Consider the following 17,593-nt stretch of genomic DNA (forward strand, 5'->3'; position numbering starts at 1 on the left):
CAAACCCGACTATATCCATGAGGATGCGGTTTTCATCCCTGGGCCCGCTCAGTGGGTTAAGGATGTGGCTTTGCCAGCTGCGGTGTATTGGGATCTGGCATTGCTGTGGCTGTGGTGTAGGCCGGCAGCTGCAGCTCCAATTCGACCCCTAGCCGGGGAACTTCCACATGTTGTACCTGCGGCCCTAACCCCCCCCCCAAAATGTTAAAAGAACCCCCTCCTATCCCGTTTCTCTTAGGAAGATGCTCCATCCCCTTCCCTTTCCACCCTACATAGAGCAGGTCGAAGTTCCAAATTATTTATTCATTCAACAAACATTTCATGGTGAAATGAGCATAGCCCAGTAACAAATATTTCATATAGAAATGGACTCATTATTCCAGTCCTTTGGGTTCCAAGCTTTCTCTGACATACTCCAAGGTTTGCTCCTCCAGGGCACCTCTGAGAGTGCTACTTGGAACTGCAGTGTGTGGGGGTCGTGCTGGAAAGAGGAAGGGGCCGAAAGGGGGAGGGAGGAGGTTACTGGTAGGACTGGGATTCCTCTGCACAGGCAGTAGGTCATGGAGACCAGTCCATGCAAAGTTCCACTGGTCCTCTAGGGAGCAGATATGCTTTCTGAGGGAAACAGGGCATTTGACTGCCCCACACTCATCACATGTGCCCTGTGGCTTGGCGGCTCTTCAGCTTAAGATGTAGTGGTCTGATGCCTAGGGAGAGGATAGCCTTGAATTTTTAAGGGGCAGAGAGACTGTTGGGGGAAACTGCTTGGCATCCAGCTTGTCCTTGTACTGTAGCTCAGGGGTAGCCAGGCGCTCACACTCTTCCTGGTCCTGGAGGCTCAGTCCACTCCGAAGCACGTAGCCCAGAACCTTTCCTGACCCAAACTGGAAAGGGCGGAACCGCCGGTCTGTGATGTATTTGGGGTCTAAAGCCTCACCCCCCACAAGACAATGTTTAGCCAGGGCCTCTCGGCGAGCCCGGAGCTCCGCCACAGCACTGTCCAGCCGGCTCTGGCCGTATTGCTTTATCCGTTCCCACAGACTGTGGTTGAAGTGGACATAGAGAGCCCAGTCTAGATTGTTCCAGGCCCGGGCCCGTGCAGTCAGCTGCCTGTCCTCAGCAGTCAGCCCATCGTCACTGACAGCACTTCCACTCTGCCTGCCTCCAGCCTGGGCGTTGTGCATGAAGCCCACCACGTCATCTAGCCCCCAGCACAGGGCATCTGCCAACAGGACCAGTGACTCATCGAAGTACTCAGCCACCAAGACCAAGTCAAAGACAGAGTCCAGCCAGGCCAGACTCCACTGGATGAAGGATGAAGATCCCAAATCTGAAGAAGCAGGGCTGGATGTCCTACTGTGACCGTCAGCAAGGGTGGGAACAGGATGGAAGAGAGCGTTAGGATCCAGGGTGTGGGCTGGAGGGCCAGCACCAGAAGGCAAGACACGCAGCTGTGGGGCCTTGGGGTCTCTGGGGGGGCGAGGATTCCCTCTTTTGGTCCTCATCTCTGGAGGGAAGGGGAGGCCAAAGTCAAACCATAGCAAGTTGCGCGCATAGTGGTCTCCACGGGCCCCTGGCCGGTAGAAGGCTCGAGGATTGGCCAGGAAGGCAGCCAAGGAGGGTGCTTTGCGGAAAGCCGATGAGGTGGATTTATAGTAGGAGAAGGCAGAGCGGGTCAGAGCTGCTGGGTCTCGAACAATGGAAAAGAAGAAGCTGTCAGAAGGCATGACCTGAAGTACCTGCAGAGGAGAGAAAACAGACTTAGGGAGAGAGAACTAGGCCAGGAACAAACTAAGAGCAAACCCAGTGCCTGCTGAACCCCCAGCCTCTTCCAGCCTCCTTCTGACAGCTCTGCTGGGAACCTCTCAGCTTCCTTCACTAGCTGCACAGATCTTGGGTAAGGCACTTGACATCTCTGAGACTCAGTTTGCTCATCTGCAAAAGGGGAGCCATCCTACCTTCCTTGCAGAGGTATGCGATTGCAGAGATTACATGAGGTAAGGATGTGAAGGAGCCTGGAACGTGGGAAGCTCCTGGAGAACATTAATTTCCTTGGGCCTTTCTGTCTGCCTTGGTCAGTAAAACCTCTGGGAATTAAACTCTGTGTTCAGTTCGTCAATGAAAACCTATTAAGTGCCTACCCTGGGACTCTTGGTCACAGCTCCAAGAAAGGAATCGGCCTCAGACCTCCTCAGGGGGATCACGGGCAGCAAATAGGGAGGAGAGGGGACAACCATAATGCTGTCTCGGGGGCAGGCCAAGCCCAGGATGGCCGAAAGATGGGTCACTTGGGGGGTTCCTTCACATCTTGGAGAGCAAGAGACACCCCTGGAATGGATGTTGGGGAGCCATGGCCACTTGGTTGGGTGCCGCTCTGAGGCCTGGGACATGTGATCTCACTTCTGGGCAAGAGGGAAGGAGGGAATTGGGCTGAGCCACGCCCTAACATGTTCCTGCAGGCAGGTCCACATCAGAACCCAGCTCTGGGGCTCCCTAAAGAGTTTCTGCCTCGGAAGGTCACAGCTGTCATTGAACCTGACTTCCTGACAAGTCCTCCAATCTGCTCTGCAGATGTGGGCATGGCCGCAGGGCAGAATCCACAAACTGTGTGTCTCTTTGAAGGCATAGGGGAGCGGTGCAGAGAACAGGCTGTGGCATCAGCTGGACCTGGAATAAACTCCCAATTCAGCCATTTACCAATGGTGTACCTTTGAGCAGGTCATTGAACTTCTCAGAGCCTTCATTCCTCCATCCGTAAGTCTGGGTTAACACTTACCTTGAAGAATGTGGAAGAGCAGGGAACATGGGAGATGTTCAGTGAATGGTGGTACCAATGAAGGACATGATCGTAAACTCCAGAGAATCCTGCATCGGTGATCGCTAGCCTCGCCTCACCCCCAACAGTGCCCCTCGCTGCCAGTTCAATCATATTCATGGGCTCAGCTGCTTTCTCCAGCTTCAACAGGACTGTCTTTGCAGCCACCGCTGGAGCTCTACCACCTACACACACACACACACACACACACACACACCCGTCTCACCACCACATCTTTGAGATATTCTGCTCTAAGACTGCCTAATACTTTCCTTCCTACAAAGTCATGTTCCCTCTTTCCTGTAAAACTCACCACTCCAGAAAGCCCCACTTGTTTTGATGAATATCCTCTCCACAGTTCCAGATACAAACACACACACACACACACACACACACACACATGCACACATATCGCAGAAGGTGCTTTGACCTTGGAGCAGCTGGGCCTGGGTTCAAATCCCAGCTCTGCCACTTTCTGTTCACAGAGGCCAGTCACAGCCTCTCTGAGATTTGCTCTCCTCATGTGTGTCGTGGAGACTTATAAGCCCTCCAGGCAAGGTGGTGTTGCGATGACTACCCAGCACACATGACGTTTTCCATGAAAGTCCTCTCCTTGCCTGTGTTTTCATCTGCACATGGATTTTCTTCCTCCAGGAGCTCTCAGGCTCCCATGTGTGTGGAGGACATGAGAGTGGGTGCACTCATCTCCCCTGTTAGAACTGAGGCTCTCCACTGGGACTGGGCTAGGGCTTGCCATATAGTTGACCTCAAAATCTGGCAGACATGGTGAGGGGAGTGAGATGAAGACTGGTCGGAAGGCAGCGACTGAGCAGGGGCCCTGTTAGTCTCAGTGGAAGGCGCCAGGAAGGGGGCACCTGGAGGCAGAGTTTCAGGGGGGTGGGATCAGGGTTGGTGGGGCACTGATGATAGATTGGTCCAGGAAAGATACTGGAGTAAACTCTAGGTGGGAGAGGGCAAAACTTCAGCTGCCAGAAAACTAAGCAAGAGACACCAGAAGAGAGGGGAACAGGACTCTCACCTTTGTGGCACCCACACCCAACTCTTGGGGAGGAGGTTGCTTGGGGAGCCCCCAGGCCTGGGCCTCCTCCCCTGGTGGTCCTGGCCATGCAGCCCGGAGCCCATTTCTCCCCAGTCCCACCCACCCCGTCTCCACCCCTCACCTCTTTCAGGTTGAACCTCATGTGATGACAGAGGATGTGGAAGGGGGGCTGGGTGCCTCCACCCTGAGGGCGATAGCCTTTGACCCGAGAGGCCTCGAAAAGTCTTGGATAGCCAAACTGGTAGCGGGCAGGGAGGGCGAAGCGCAGCCCGTGCCGGTCCCCGTAGCGATGCAGCAGGCTCAGCACAGAGCTGCTCCCGGATTTATGAGTCTTGAGGAACACGAGTCGCTGTCGTGGTGAGCAGGATGGAAGAGCTAGTCTCGGGGATGGAGCCCAGGACTGTCGGAGCTGCAGCCCGGGGAGCCTGGGAAGAGACAGGAGGGGAAGTGTCCTGTCCCTCGGCAACAGGTGCATGGGTGTCTGTGCAGTAAGGACAGAGGACGTGGAGCATCCTCTGAGTCCCCAAGGGTCGCAGCCCTAGGTGGATGGGGAGGAGCACGTGGGGGGGGGGCATCTGCAGGGGCATTAAGACAAGATGAGAACTCACCTCCTCTGGAAGGGACCCCCCCAGAACTGGAGGGCAAATCCGATGGTCATGAAGACTCCCAGAGCCACCCCCAGGCTCCGAGGCCCCCAGAGGCGCATGGTTCTGGTAGGAGACAGATGGCCCATGTGGCACCGGGAAGGGTGATGCTATTGAGGGACAGGGACAGGCACAGAAGCAGAGACAGCTTGAGACAGCCGTGCGGACGCAGAAGGCGCCGGTTCGAGATCGGGGGGTCATTCCCCAGATCTGCTCGCAGCCCCGGTTGAGTCTGCCCCCTGAGTTAGCAGATTTTTGCCTCTGTCAGCGTCTAGAAGGGAAATGAGGGGGAAGAAGGGGAGTCTAAGGAGAGGGTAGAGCTAGCTCTCCTGCTGCTACTGCAGCTGAAACTTCATTTCGGGTGGGAGGGGCAGCGGGGCAGTATGTGTCGGGGAGGTGCCTCTCTACCCTCGGGTCTTCTAGGTGCCCCGCAACTGCTCCTCTAGGTGCCGTCAGCCTCCAGCGCCCACCGACAGTTTGTCCTGAGCATCGGGGATTTAGAAGAAAAGGGGAAAGTTCAGCCCAGTCGGCTCATACCAGTGAGGTAGGGCCATTACCAGTCCCCCGGCCGCCTCCTCAGCCCCCGTCTGTGATAAGCTGGGATGAAGAGCCCCATTCTGAGGCTGAGAGCGGGAGCCATGAGGAGGGAATGAGGGCCCGACAAGACACCGGCTTAGGAACCCGGGGAGGTGAGACTGCTGGAGCGACTTTGTAAAGAGTAAGAGTCGACCATCTCGGCCAAGCTCAGGCATCCTCTCTCTCTCAGCGCTCGGCAGACCCCAGTCTGTGAGAGGGGTGGGGGCTGGTGGTGTAGGGTTGCTTATGAAGCCCAGATCCCGGACCCACTCCCGTTCCCATTTCCCACCCCCATCAGTGCACCCAGAGGGGATTGAGCGGGTGGGGCTGGAGGAGGCCGGGGGGGGGGGCGGGGGGGACCTCTGCGCCACAAAGATAACTAGAGAAAAACGCAAACGCTGAGCTTTGGAATTCCTTCCCAGGCCCCAGCTTCTCAATCAACCAGGAGCCCAGACTTGACCCTTCAAATTACAATGCACAGCCACGGGCCACAGCCCCTCCAACAAGCCCCGAGAACCCTCTTCCAGGACGAGCCCAGAGTGACCCCAGGCGGAGAACCCACACTTGCTACCCAGAGACCCGCCCCCTCTGGCATCATCCCCCAGCCCAGCCCCCAGGATCCAGCCCCGCACTGGACTCCCCTCTGTATCCAGATTTCTTCTTATCCTTCCATCCATCTCTGTCTCCTCCCATTACCCCCATTCCAGCCCGCTGTCCCCTCCAGCGTTGGTGACTGCTCAGTCTGTCTCCAGCCCTGGGCTGGCTCCCACCAGGATTCTTTCCCATAAATTCTAGAGATCCTCCCTCCACTGGCCTCGGCCTCGGCTTCACTTGCCCACTCACCAGGCCACCTGAGGAGCAGCAGGGAAATCAGGGTCTCGTCCTCCCGCCTGCCCCAGCCACCGCCCGATTCCTCGCTCGGCTCAACTCTCCCCATAAACTTTCTCGGCGCCCAAGCTCCTCCCCCTCCCTCCCTTTGTCCCGCCAGTCTCTGTAGCTGATTCAGCTTTGATCGCGTCCCTGGGTCTCTCCCTCCCTGCATCTTTCCCTCGCTGTCAGGACACTCAGCCTGCCCTTGCAAGACACCATTTCCACCCTCCCTTCACACTCAGGAATCCATTGTACCTTTCCCTCTGCCTTCTGCAGGACAAAAGACTCATTCAGGCGACCGAAAGAAAGAAGGAGAAAGTTATCAGACAAGAATTGAAAGCAGGATGTGAACAAGGTAACCTGAGGCCGATACGGAGAACAGGGGCTGCCGGGGGCAGTGGTGTGGTCATATTAATGACGCATTGGCTCCAAAAGAATTTTGCCAGTGCCCACAATTCTCCCCACTTTGCAGATGAAGGTGCTCAGATCCGGAGGGTGGACAGCTTGCCCATACTCAATCCCTGGGGAAGAGGTTCCAAGAGAGGCAAGAAGCAGGCAGAAAATGAGCTGTCAGTCACAGAGGCTTGGGGGCTGAAGGTACAGAAAGTCACACACAGTGTTCAATAAATTAGCAGTTTATTTATGGAATAAACACTGAAGCATGAAATGAGTAAGCTTGTGAAGGATGTGGTGGATGGCAGAGGCCATGAGATGAACTTTTTTTTTTTTTTTGGCATTTAGTTTAAAAAATTGATACTGAAAAAACTCAATAGAACCCAGGTCCATAGAGCCTGACATCCTATTCACACCCACCCTGGTCCCCTGCCCTGCACCCCATCAGCACCCAGCTTTGTCTGTTTCTGAGACTGGGTGCCCCCACCCATTCCTACTTCCAACTTCCTTCAGACCCACCCCTCCCTCTCTCCTGGTTGCAGCTGACCACCAGCCCAACCACAGAGGCTGGGCTGGAGAGACCACACCTCCTTCCTACATAAATACCCGCAGCCCCTCCTCCCCAGATACTAAATGAAAAAATAAACATTGTGAACACCCTCCCCCAACGCACCAATGGAAATCTTCTGGATTTGGGGCCCCAGCCATTCACCCAAAAAGTCCTTCTTCTAGCCTCTCTGCAGCCCCCTTCGACTCCTCCCCAGACCCTCTGGGGGGCGGGGGGAGGAGGGGAAGGGCCATGAACCCTTCTGATGCCAGGGCACCCCTCCCCTGTTATCGAGGTCCAAGCAGGGCGAGGGCTGAGAGGAAGAGAATGAGGAGAGGTTGGGCATGAAAACCAATAGATGTCCCTCCAGTCCTGTTCCTGTCCTGGTTGTGGCGGATAAGGACATTGCCTCCTTTACCCCCAGCACTATCCCTTCGAGGAGGGCGAAGAGGCCGGCCTGGGGGGGCCGCAGCTGCTGCCCCAGCCATCCAGTCATCTGCATAGTGCTGTCCCTCTCCGGATCCGCTAGCGTCCTCTGCAGGGTGGAGGAAGATCAGAAGAAGACAGGGATGGGAAAGAGAGGTAGCAAGAGATGGGGAGAGAGAAAGAAATGCAGGCAGGGAGGAAAAGAACTCGTGATAAAAACAGTGAAGGAGGGGAGCAGGCAGGTTGGGAGGAGGGAGAAAGTGAGTGGCAGGAAGGCAAGGAGTGAGAGATCAGACATGGGAATAGGCAAAGAAAACAAGAGACAGGAAGAGACGATGAGACAGAGACAGAAAAGAGAGACAGATGGGGAGAGAGGATAAACAGAAAAAGACAGAGAAAACAGACACAGAGGCAGCAGCGAGCAGACGGGAAGGGGTGGGGAGGAGAGACAGAGACAGTGGGAGAAAAGAAAAAAATGTAAATGCCTTGTTTTTCTCTGGCAAACTCTACCCCTACCCCACTTCCCCACCGCCCCGGATCGCCGCCCTCCCCAGTCTCTCACAGCCCACTGCCCACTCTCAGGAGCTTCCGTCCAGTTCTGTAAGAATGTTTGGTGTCTTCCCGCGCATTGGTTTTCTACGCCCCTTCCTTTGAGATAAGCGTTGCGTACGTGCGTGTAAATTGAGTGAGGGAATGAATGAACGGTAACTGAGATGCCAGGGGAGGAGCTACAGAAGGCAGGGGGCGGGGTTACGGTTTGGCCGGGGTCCAATCACGGACAGCTGGGAGGAGCGAGGCCCTCGCTCCGCCCCCGGGGTCTCACCCCAGTCCTCCTGCTCCAAGTCGCGTCCTTGGGCGGCCGCCTTCATCCTGCTCGTGGCCGCCCGCAGCTTCAGCCGCCGCCTCCGCGTCTGAAGGTCGGGGCTCGAGGCTTCCGCATCCAGCTCTGGGTTGTCGAGGTGCTGAGCCTGGGAGCCCCCAACCACGGGTGACAAGTACCTGCGAGCAGAGCAGCCCCAAAGCCTCCCGCCCCGCCCCGCCCCCGGGGTCGCCCGCCCGCCCGCCGCCGCCGCTGCCACTGCCGCCCCGCTCTCACCGGCCCTGCCCAGCTCCGGTCCAGCAGGGCGCCGCCTCCTGCGAGAGGTCCGCCGCCATGCGGGGGTCCCCGCACACCGCCAGGGGCAGCCCGGCCCAGAAGCCTCTCACTCGGCTCAGCCGCTCGCGGAGCTCCCACACCTGGGCGCAAAGAGAGAGCCGGGCGGAGCTGGAGCGCGCGCCCCCCGCCGCGCCCGCGCCCCCGCCCCCGCCACGCCCGCCCCCTACTCACCAGCTGGGGCAGGCTGGAGCCCGCAGCGGTTGCCGGCCGCTCCTCCGCCGCCGCCGCCGACCAGAGCCGGCTCACCTCTTCCCGGGGGGCCGGGGCTCGGCGGGCGCGGGCCGGCGTGGGTTGGGGGCTCCCACACTCCTGGAACACCTGCGGCATCGGGAAGAGATCCCCGACCCCCCACAAACAGTCATCCTGTGGACAAACCCACACTCCAGTCGCCCGCAACACCCCAGTTTATCCGGAGACCCTACGGTGTCTCCCTGACACCCCACTTTCCCCCGACTCTTCTCTCTCCTGTCCTCCCTCCAACCCCCTCCCTTCTCCTGGCCCCTGTACCTGGGCTGACACCCCCACACTGTTTTCCTGCAGATGCATCAAACCTTCTGAGATCTTCGCCCCGATGGACTGGGCTGCTAACTCAAAGGAAAAGGGGCCCTGGATCTTCTCAGCCAGGAGCAGGAGACCATCTTGAAAGAGAGGAAGAGAGAAAAGGTGAAATGAAGGGACATTCATTTCTGAGATTCTCACTGAACTGGGAAGTTCCCACAGATCTGGCCCGGAGGGAAGCAGCAAGTCTTAGATGGGGGCAACTCACAGGAGAAGAGCCCCGTCCTCTCCCCTCAATGCTGCTTAAAACTCCCTCCCCAGTCCCCACTGTCCACCCCCACGCAGACAGCCCCCTCCCAGGCTTTCCTGAATCCCCTCACCCAGGTAGGGCCCCCAGTCAGGATCCAATCCCTGGCTGCCGATACAGCCATGGGCCACGTTGAGGCAGAAGCCCCGGCAGGGTGGCAGCGAGGGGACCCCCCGGCAAAGGGGGCAACCTGTCAGACGCATCACAGCCCGCCTGCAGCCTTCGGACATCGGCATCTGGGAGCAGAGAGCAGGGCTGTGTCATCCACAGACACCGTGGCTACCTTCAGCCAAGCCTGGTGCCGGGCACGGAGAGAAACCAAACCTCCCACCCCACTTTTCCCAAGCTCTGCACGTGAACATCTAGAGCTGGGCATGAACATCTAGAATTGATGACCCCATGCGGCATCAGGAGTGATCCCAAGACTGCCACAGATCTGAGGAGGGAGCTTCCTAAGGGCCAGGGTGCAGACACTGCTTCTTGGGAAAGATGGAACTAGAAGGGTGGTGGGGGTGAGGGTGGGGGTCTGAGAAAAGGTTCAAGGAAAAGAGTGAGCCCATCCTGGTTGTGGAGAAAGGAGACTGACGATGCAGGAGGTAAGGCTGGGAGGTTAGAGAAGAATGGGCAGTTGAGAAAGGGCCTTGAAGGCCAGGCCAGGAATCTGGCCTCCAGCAGCAGGGAAGAGGGAGCCACTGAGGGGTCCTGGGGAAAACCAGGAGGGCCAGTACTCCAATCTCAGAGATGCTCGGAGCAGGCCCCCAGCGTATGGCAGGGGTAAGAGTCATCAGAGGGTCAGAGGTGGGAGGAGGTCAAGGGTCATAGCACAAGGGAGACGCTAGCCTTCCTGTTTTACTCGGGGATGCCAGGGCCTTGAGGCTGATATGGGAAGGCCCAGGCCCTCCCTATCCTGCCAGTTGGCACCTGACTCTTTCACATGGGGCCTCTCCTACTTCTTCCTCTCCCTCCCTGGGCCCTGCCGCCTCTAACCTTAAGCGTTTCGCTGACCACATCTCTTCCAGTCTCCAGGCCCTGGACAAAGGCCCGGGCAGCTACCAGGGCCCGAGTTATCTGGGGAAGAGGAAAGAAGGTGAGAAAAAGCACAGCATTGTCGAGGGTCCGTCAACACTGGGGCCAAGAGACTGCACCAAGGGGATGAGCAGTTGGGGGTGAGGTTTGTTGGGTTATCTTGGGATTCTTAGGAATGTCAAGTGGCAGAGGGAGGCAGGTTTGAGAGGCTCAAAGGAATCCTAGTCTAGAAGGATCAAGAGAAACTGGGCTTGGGAAGAGGTGGAGGGATTATGTTTTGCAGGGCTTGGAGTCAGAGAGACTTGTATCGGAACAAATTCTGAACTTGATGCTGGGAGACCTGGCTATGAAATACAGCTCTGCCACTTATTGGCTGTGAAGCCTTAACCTCTGGGAGGTTCAGTTTTCTCGTCTATAAAATAGGAATGCTAATATCTACCTTGTCAAGTTATGATTTCAATTAAATGAGATACTATAAGTGAAGTCCTTCTCAAATATTGTGTCTAGTTCTCAGTTGAACCAGAGGAAGTCAAGATCTTAGGGATTAGGGAGGAGGTGGCAGAAAGGGGGGGGGGCAAGAGCAGGTAAGTGGATCAGTGACTTGTGTGAAACTAGGACACAGAATGGCAGGGGGGTTGAGAGGGGCATTCAATTAAAGCAGACCAAGGAGCACTGAGTTAGGCTGAGGTGACAGCGGCTCAAGGTGGGGGTCACCTTGCCATGCAGGGATAGGGGGTGACTGGGTTAGAGGTGAGTGCACAGTTCAGAGGTCACTATGTCAGAGGTAGCTGAAGCTCAGGCCTTGGGGCCCCTCACCTGCAGGCGGAGGCGGCGGGGTGAGTCCCCGAAAGGCTTCAGAGAGTCATCAGCAGAGGAGGCCAGGCGTGTGAGGCAGAACAGGTAGTCGGGGGAGAAGGTGTACTGTGGGTGTAGCAGGGGGAACATTTTCTCCAGGAGCTGAGCCCAGAAATCCACCAAGGCATCATCTAACCCCGCACCGGACCTCTCATAGTAGTCCCGTAGCCGAGAGAACAGGCCACTGAATAAGAGGGTGTGCTGGGCATACAGGCGGCCGAAGGAGCGGTGGAAGAGCAGGGACAGGGAGTGCTCAGCTGATGAGAGCATCTCCCGAAAAACATCTGTGGCAAGTGCAGAGAAAGGGATGAGAGGTGGGGTGAGAGAAGGAAGGGAAAGAGAAGTAGCAGAGGCAGGAAGAGATGGGCATGAGGAGAGAAAAAAAAGGCAAGTGAGTTAGAAATTAAGCAACTCTCAGAGTCCTGGGCAGACTGGGGATGGGGCGGGGTGGCAACAGGACCCTGAGAGAACCTAGAGTGGGGATGTCTGGACTAAGCCAGGGCCAGAGGGCCTTAGGGATGGAGTAGGGCATGGGGACAGGATGCTTGCTGGAGTCATGAGCACAGAGAGGAGGTGTGATGCCGCGTTTGGGGATGCCAGGTCCTCACCATCAAATTTTCTGTGCCGGGCAGCCAGTGTGTGAACCAAGAAGGAGCCGTTCTCCTCTACCAGGCCTCGGAAGGTGGTCTCAGTCTCCCAGGTCAGCCTCTGCTCTATTTCACTGGAACAGCAGGTGTACTCCTGGGGACAGATCCGGAGGTGCTCACCTGGACAGGGGAGACATGAAAGAATGGCAGGAGGTGATGTGAAATTCCTTCCTTCTGCCTATCTCTGGCAGCCAGTCTTTCTCTTCCACCTGCCTTGTTTCTTTTCTATTGTCTGCCACCTCATTCCCACCTGGCCCTACCCCTTCCTTATTGTCACCTCGACCATCGCAGATCCACTGCCATTAGCTTTGGGTTCAAGCAGGGATGGGCCGATTTAGTGATTTAGAGGGTCCTCAGGTAGCCTCCCTAACATGGCACACCCCAGCCCTCTAAGGACTTACAGGAGGGCTTCAATGGGAAGAATGGGGTTTGGAGGAGTGGGGTTACTCGGGTACGAAAGAATTATCACAGAAGGGGCTCAGAGAAATGCCAGGGGGAAATTAGGATGTAAAGAAAGAAACAGGGGTGCTAATTACTAGAAAGGGATTCCTGGGGTGGGGGTGGAGTAGAGAGCTATTATGTGAGGGGTGTAACTGTGATCCTGGTAAAGAAGTTCAGGAGAAGAGACATTATTACTATGAGATGAAAGGTTATTACAACGGCTACTCTTAAAGGCAAGAGAGTCATGAGATGAGGAGGACCGGCCCCCGCCCTCCTCCCTCGCCCCAATTCTCTAGTCTTCCTCTTTCTCCTCACCTGAGATCAGGGCGGGAGGGAGTAGGCTTAAGCTATATCCCCGGGCCCCCAGGATCTGCCGGGTCTCAATGCAACTCCGGGTGACCTTTGCCTCGATACCAGGTCCAGGACCAGGACCGGGACACAGAGGCAACAGCAGAAGCAGAAGAGATCGCAGAGCGTACATAACTGCTGCCACCTCGGGACGGCAAAGTGGGTGCTAAGGAGGAAAGAAGAGCCCCTCGAACTCGGGAAGCCGGTTCTCTGCCGCGGGACCGCCCTGTCGGCCAGAGAAAGAGCGCGACCTCCGAAAACTGAACACTGGCAGAATAGAGGGACCAGGAGGCATCTGCCGAGACAATGGGAGCTGGGAGCCGGACAGGGGGCGGGAACCGAGGCGGGGGCCCGCCAATAATGGTTACCAGCCAGCCTCAGGGGCGGGGTGAAGAGAGAAATTAAGCCAATGTACTGGGGAAGCTCAGCATGGGGGTGGGACTCGGCCGGACTGAGGGGGTTGGTGGGGGAGGGGCGTGGCCCTCCTCAGGGGCGTGGCGATCCCGTTCGGAAGGCGGGGCCTGGTGGAACCCAGCCTATGGCAGTTGAGAAGCCAGATTAAAGGCGCTACTACTAGCCTAGTGTGAACCCCGGCCAGTGGAGAGGGAAATTGGAGGCGGAGGGGCGGGGGCGGGGCCGGGGCCCGGGCGGGGCCTGGACAGGGCTGGGAGGAACCTCAGCCAAACCAGGCGGCCAACGCGCCGCAACCCACGTGACACGGAGGCACGCTAGACAACTTGTGGTCACACGAGGCTGTGGGAGCGGCCTGACTGGAACGTGCTGAGCACGAGCTTGCACACGCCCAAGCCTCGCGACAATTGTCGGCCCTGAGACTAGCCGTTGGGCTCGCGCCTGCGCACAACGCAGCTCGCGCCTTCCCGCGTTTTTCTGGATTCTTCCACCGCAGGAAGGGAAGCGGTGGGCGCCTGTCCAGGACGGGAGGGGACTACAGAGACCCGGGGGACCCGAGGCAGTGGCTTTTCCTCAACGCTGCTCCGCCAGAAGTCGCTGTTCCGGGCTCAGACAGTGAGACTTATCTTTGACCCAAGCGTTCACCCTTTCCGTTAGCACTCTGACTTTGAGAGGGGACCCTCTCTCCTCTGTACCTCAGAGACCAGGAACCCAAAGGGCTGGTGGTCGCTCCTGAGTGGTTAGACGGCTCCTGAACCCCAAGAAAAGAGGCCTGGGGTGGAGCAGAGGTCCCCCCGCCGGCCCCCCTTCTGGAAAAGTGGAGAACGCAGGCTTTCCCTGAGTCCTTAGGCGTTTCCGCTAGGTTCTCAGGGCGCTTCTGGCGCAAAAGCGTTAAGCGCGTCCCACTTGGTCCTTGGGCATCAGGTTCTAACGTTGTAGAACTCAAGTCTAGGTGCTTTTAGGGTTTTGGTTTTTGTTGCTGTTTTCGTCTATTGTTTGTAACAGGTGAGCTGGTTCCACAGCTGCCCTGGTGCGCGCCTTGCTCCGAGCTTGGAGAGCAGCTCTGAGGCCAAGGTCGGCGTCGGGGGCGGGGGGTGGTTACCTCCCTGAGGCCTCAGGTCAGGGCTCTTTCGCCTTCTGGCTTTTGGTGGGTCCCCCGCCCCCCACCCAGTTCCGGAGCACTTCTCTTGGAAAGAAAGGGGTCGTCGGGGCCAGGGCTGGGGACGCGGTGGGTGGACAGGAAGCCTTCCCTCCCTCTCCTCCCAGCTGGACCAGCATGCCCACCCTGCGGTCATCCTCCTCCCGGCCCCAGAGCTCCTCCTCCCCCAGCAGCGAGTCCTCCCCGCTGCAGAGAGCCGTGGGGCCTGGGCCGAGGGGCTTGTCTGCGTCTTCTAGTTCATCTGTCTCCGTGCCCTGTGATGACTGGGACTCGAACCAGGCTTCAAAGGGGTGAGTGGAGTCAGTGAGAAGCCATTGCATTGTCCGCAGCTTTCCCTTTGGTCATTTTGCGGCGGGGATAGTAACATGCGTGTGACTGTAAAAAAGATAGGAGATGCTGGGCTGGTTCAGAACAGTGGGGGGGGGAAAAAAAAAAAAAAACCAAACTCCTTGACAGTTTCGGAGTTCCCGTCGTGGCGCAGTGGTTAGCGAATCCGACTAGGAACCATGAGGTTGCGGGTTTGGTCCCTGCCCTTGCTCAGTGGGTTAATGATCCGGCGTTGCCGTGAGCTGTGGTGTAGGTTGCAGACGCGGCTCGAATCCCGCGTTGCTGTGGCTCTGGTGTAGGCCGGTGGCTACAGCTCCGATTAGACCCCTAGCGTGGGAACCTCCATATGCGGTGGGAGCGGCCCAAAGAAATAGCAAAAAGACAAAAAAAAAAAGAACGGTGATTCTTCCCCCAGCTCTGCTGGCTGTTTTTTCAGCTGCCCTGCATGTTGGCGGCGTCGAGAATAATCCATCCTGTTGTAAAGCCGTCATTCAATTTACCTAACCCTTTCTCGAACACGTTTGTATGCTCAGCACAGGCAGCTTCTGGTGGGGCCAAGAGATGGGGAAAAGGGAATCGAGTTCTTTGTTCCCTGACAACTAGTATATAGTTTTTATTGGTGGTCTGTAGTTGCTTTATTTGGGAATTTTATAAACAGGTCCGTATTTGTTATCATATATGATATTTATGATAGCATACTTTGTGTAAGTGTACTTTGGGTTGGATTTTTTTTCCCCCTCAGTCTCTTCCAGGAAAAAATAATCCCATACAAGGTATGATTTACACTCTTCCCCCCCCCCCTCGCCTTTTTTTAGGTCTGTACCTGCAGCATATGGAAGTTCCCATATTGAGTCAGAGCTACAGCTGCTGGCCTACACCACAGCCACAGCAAGGCCAGATCCCTTAACCCACTGAGCGGGGCCAGGATCAAACCTGAATCCTCATGGATACTAGTTGGGTTCGTTTCCACTGAGCCACAGGGGGAACTCCCCCTGGTATTTTTAAAATTGAGTTATAGTTAATGTGTGATATTATATACGTTTCAGTTGTACAACATAGTGTTTCACAATTTTTACAGTTATACTTAATTATAAAAATAAGCCCTGGTAGTTTTAATTGGTCTTTTCTGAATCATTTCTGTTTCTGTCATTGCTGCTCTTTGGGACCAGGTTGTATCTATGTTAAAACTTAACTCTAATGAGTAAGACATGGTGAATTTGTTTCAAGGGGTGAAATTTAACCCCAGGCACATATTAATCTCCTGTTTGTAGTAAGTGATGCAAGACTTCCTGAGCCATGCTGAGTTTTCTCTTCATAGCAGTGGTCTCCCTGCCTGCTTCCATGAATATCTTTTTTTTTTTTAAACGTGAATATCTTATATTTTGATATTCTTATTCAGAGAGGATATTAGAAAAGGGTTGTCCTTTACCAACTTTAGTTCCTCATTGTTTATCTCAAATGCTTTATTCAAGTGAAGGTTTTCCTTTAAGGCATTGTCCCTGTGACATGGCAACAGTAAGCTCATCTTTTCTTAAAATCTGAGTATATTTTTCTCATGGAGGGGGTGTATGGTTAGAAACAGAGAAATTATAATTCATTTACACTCTTATGTATAGGGACTGGGGCGTTGTATCTAAGCAGAACTACACTTCCTCATAGGGATAGTGAATCTTTGTCATCTGGTGAAGACAGTGACTTTGAAGACAGCTTGAGACGAAATGCGAAGAAGAGAGCAGCAAAACGACCACTCAAGACAACCCCAGTGAGTCAGTCAGTTTTCTTTTGTTTTTAAACCTGGTCTGGGAAGCAGCAACATAAAACCTAGAAGAGGCTTGATAGGTTTGATGAAAAGACAAGACTTAGAGAGTGTTAAGGGACACACATAGGAAGGAGGCAGATTTTGAAGGGCAAATAAGAGGAGAGGGTGTTAGGATATAGAGGAATGGGAATGGGGCTAAGGGAATTTTAAAAGGAGAAGAGGTTAGGAATGATAAAGTTAACAATTTAAAAATCAGTTGTTTCTAAGCAGAGTCAGTAACTCAGAACTCTGCTGTGGAATTGGCAATGTAAGCTTACCTGTGTGCTAATGATGAGACCAAGTGTTAATGCCACTTTCACATTTTAAAAATATTCGTGATCTCTTTGTATTTACTAGGTGGCAAAACATCCAAAGAAGGGATCCCGAATGGTACATGCTCGTGGCCAGAAAGACTCAGAGCCACCAACCAGTAATCTCTTTGATGCTGTGAAAGCTGCCAAGAGTGACATGCAGGTAAAAAGTGCCTCACCTCTGTTTTTCGATACCATCTCACCCCTTGTTGGGTGGAAAGATAAGTGTCTACAAACTTGGTTTAATGTAGACATTTTAGTGAACATAATGTATATCAGGGAAGGCAGATGAGACCACAGTGAATTCTTGGAGTGATGTAAGGGGACTCTCACATGAGAGGAAATATTCCTTTCCTAAAAGTATCACAGAACAGGATAGATTTTTGCTTTTGTCGATTAATGGAAGAGGCAAGGAGAGGCATTAGATAATCTAGAGAAGCAGCATAGATTCAGGTGGCAGCTTGTTTATCGTTGTCACTTTTTTGCTTCACTTTGACAATTATACTGAATTCTTTTTTCCTCCCCACATTTCTTTTTCAATAATTGTATTGTAATTCTATTATCTAAAAATGTGTAAGGGGAGTTTCCGTCGTGGCGCAGTGGTTAATGAATCCGACTAGGAACCATGAGGTTGAGGGTTCCGTCCCTGCGCTTGCTCAGTGGGTTAACGATCCAGTGTTGCTGTGAGCTGTGGTGTAGGTTGCAGACGCGGCTCGGATCCCGTGTTGCTGTGGCTCTGGCATAGGCTGGAGACTACAGCTCCGATTAGACCCCTAGCGTGGGAACCTCCATGTGCCGCGGGAGCGGCCCAAGAAATAGCAAAAAGACAAAAATAAAATAAAATAAAATAAAATAAAATAAAAATTAAAATGTGTAAGGCTTATATGTACTTTAAAATTTTTTTAGCCATCACTCAGGTCTCTAGCCCTAGCTTCAGAAATGAAACATTATGGTGTTGCAGAGACCCTGTGTGCCTTC

General features: G+C 54.8%; 3 protein-coding genes and 1 long non-coding RNA gene across 45 annotated transcripts in view; 2 read left to right on the top strand and 2 right to left on the bottom strand.

Moving 5' to 3' along the window:
• Positions 1-284: 284 nt before the first annotated feature.
• Positions 285-6,040, bottom strand: GAL3ST4 (galactose-3-O-sulfotransferase 4). Of its 3 annotated transcripts, XM_013995412.3 has the most exons (5): positions 5,939-6,040; positions 4,928-5,001; positions 4,484-4,790; positions 3,997-4,300; positions 285-1,739 (listed from the first exon to the last, which is right to left on the bottom strand). In XM_013995412.3, exons 3-5 carry the CDS (start codon positions 4,606-4,608, stop codon positions 708-710), a joined length of 1,461 nt encoding a protein of 486 aa, XP_013850866.2. In that variant the 5' UTR covers positions 4,609-4,790; positions 4,928-5,001; positions 5,939-6,040; the 3' UTR covers positions 285-707. The 3 variants fall into 3 exon arrangements, with proteins under 3 accessions (XP_013850866.2, XP_005661947.2, XP_084872746.1); XM_005661890.4 differs by lacking the exon at positions 4,928-5,001; XM_085016620.1 differs by having other exon boundaries at positions 4,484-5,001.
• On the top strand, positions 4,933-9,088 carry LOC146404373 (uncharacterized). Of its 2 annotated transcripts, none has more exons than XR_014840139.1 (3): positions 4,933-5,063; positions 6,242-6,320; positions 6,438-6,474. It is a non-coding gene; the product is annotated as an uncharacterized LOC146404373 (long non-coding RNA). The 2 variants fall into 2 exon arrangements; XR_014840138.1 differs by lacking the exons at positions 4,933-5,063; positions 6,438-6,474 and adding exons at positions 5,072-5,208; positions 9,028-9,088.
• Positions 6,585-12,900, bottom strand: GPC2 (glypican 2). Of its 4 annotated transcripts, XM_085016613.1 has the most exons (11): positions 12,577-12,900; positions 11,782-11,940; positions 11,135-11,457; positions 10,659-10,730; positions 10,280-10,360; positions 9,366-9,528; positions 8,995-9,125; positions 8,659-8,805; positions 8,428-8,567; positions 8,155-8,330; positions 6,585-7,440 (listed from the first exon to the last, which is right to left on the bottom strand). In XM_085016613.1, the coding sequence occupies exons 1-11, from the start codon at positions 12,740-12,742 to the stop codon at positions 7,193-7,195; spliced, it is 1,806 nt and encodes a 601-aa protein (XP_084872739.1). In that variant the 5' UTR covers positions 12,743-12,900; the 3' UTR covers positions 6,585-7,192. The 4 variants fall into 4 exon arrangements, with proteins under 4 accessions (XP_084872739.1, XP_003124388.2, XP_084872738.1 ...); XM_003124340.5 differs by lacking the exon at positions 10,659-10,730; XM_085016612.1 differs by lacking the exons at positions 10,659-10,730; positions 11,135-11,457.
• Positions 12,901-13,491: 591 nt separating this feature from the next.
• STAG3 (STAG3 cohesin complex component) overlaps positions 13,492-17,593 on the top strand; it is a 35,776-nt gene continuing 31,674 nt past the window's right edge. For 28 of the 36 annotated variants that reach the window (XM_085016577.1, XM_085016579.1, XM_085016589.1 and 25 more), the window contains exons 1-4: positions 13,492-13,635; positions 14,287-14,469; positions 16,166-16,268; positions 16,662-16,778. In XM_085016577.1, the coding sequence (XP_084872703.1) occupies positions 14,297-14,469; positions 16,166-16,268; positions 16,662-16,778 (393 nt within the window). In that variant the 5' untranslated portion in view covers positions 13,492-13,635; positions 14,287-14,296. Of the gene's footprint in view, positions 14,026-14,286; positions 14,470-16,165; positions 16,269-16,661; positions 16,779-17,593 lie in introns of all 36 variants that reach the window. The other 8 variants (XM_085016578.1, XM_085016583.1, XM_085016584.1 and 5 more) reach the window with 1 other exon arrangement.

The sequence above is a fragment of the Sus scrofa genome, chromosome 3 (assembly GCF_054392235.1).
Source record: "Sus scrofa isolate SSC_HxYL_T2T_F1_AM1 chromosome 3, Sscrofa_HxYL_maternal_Yorkshire_Landrace_v2.0, whole genome shotgun sequence".
In the NCBI taxonomy this organism is placed as follows: Eukaryota; Metazoa; Chordata; class Mammalia; order Artiodactyla; family Suidae; genus Sus; species Sus scrofa.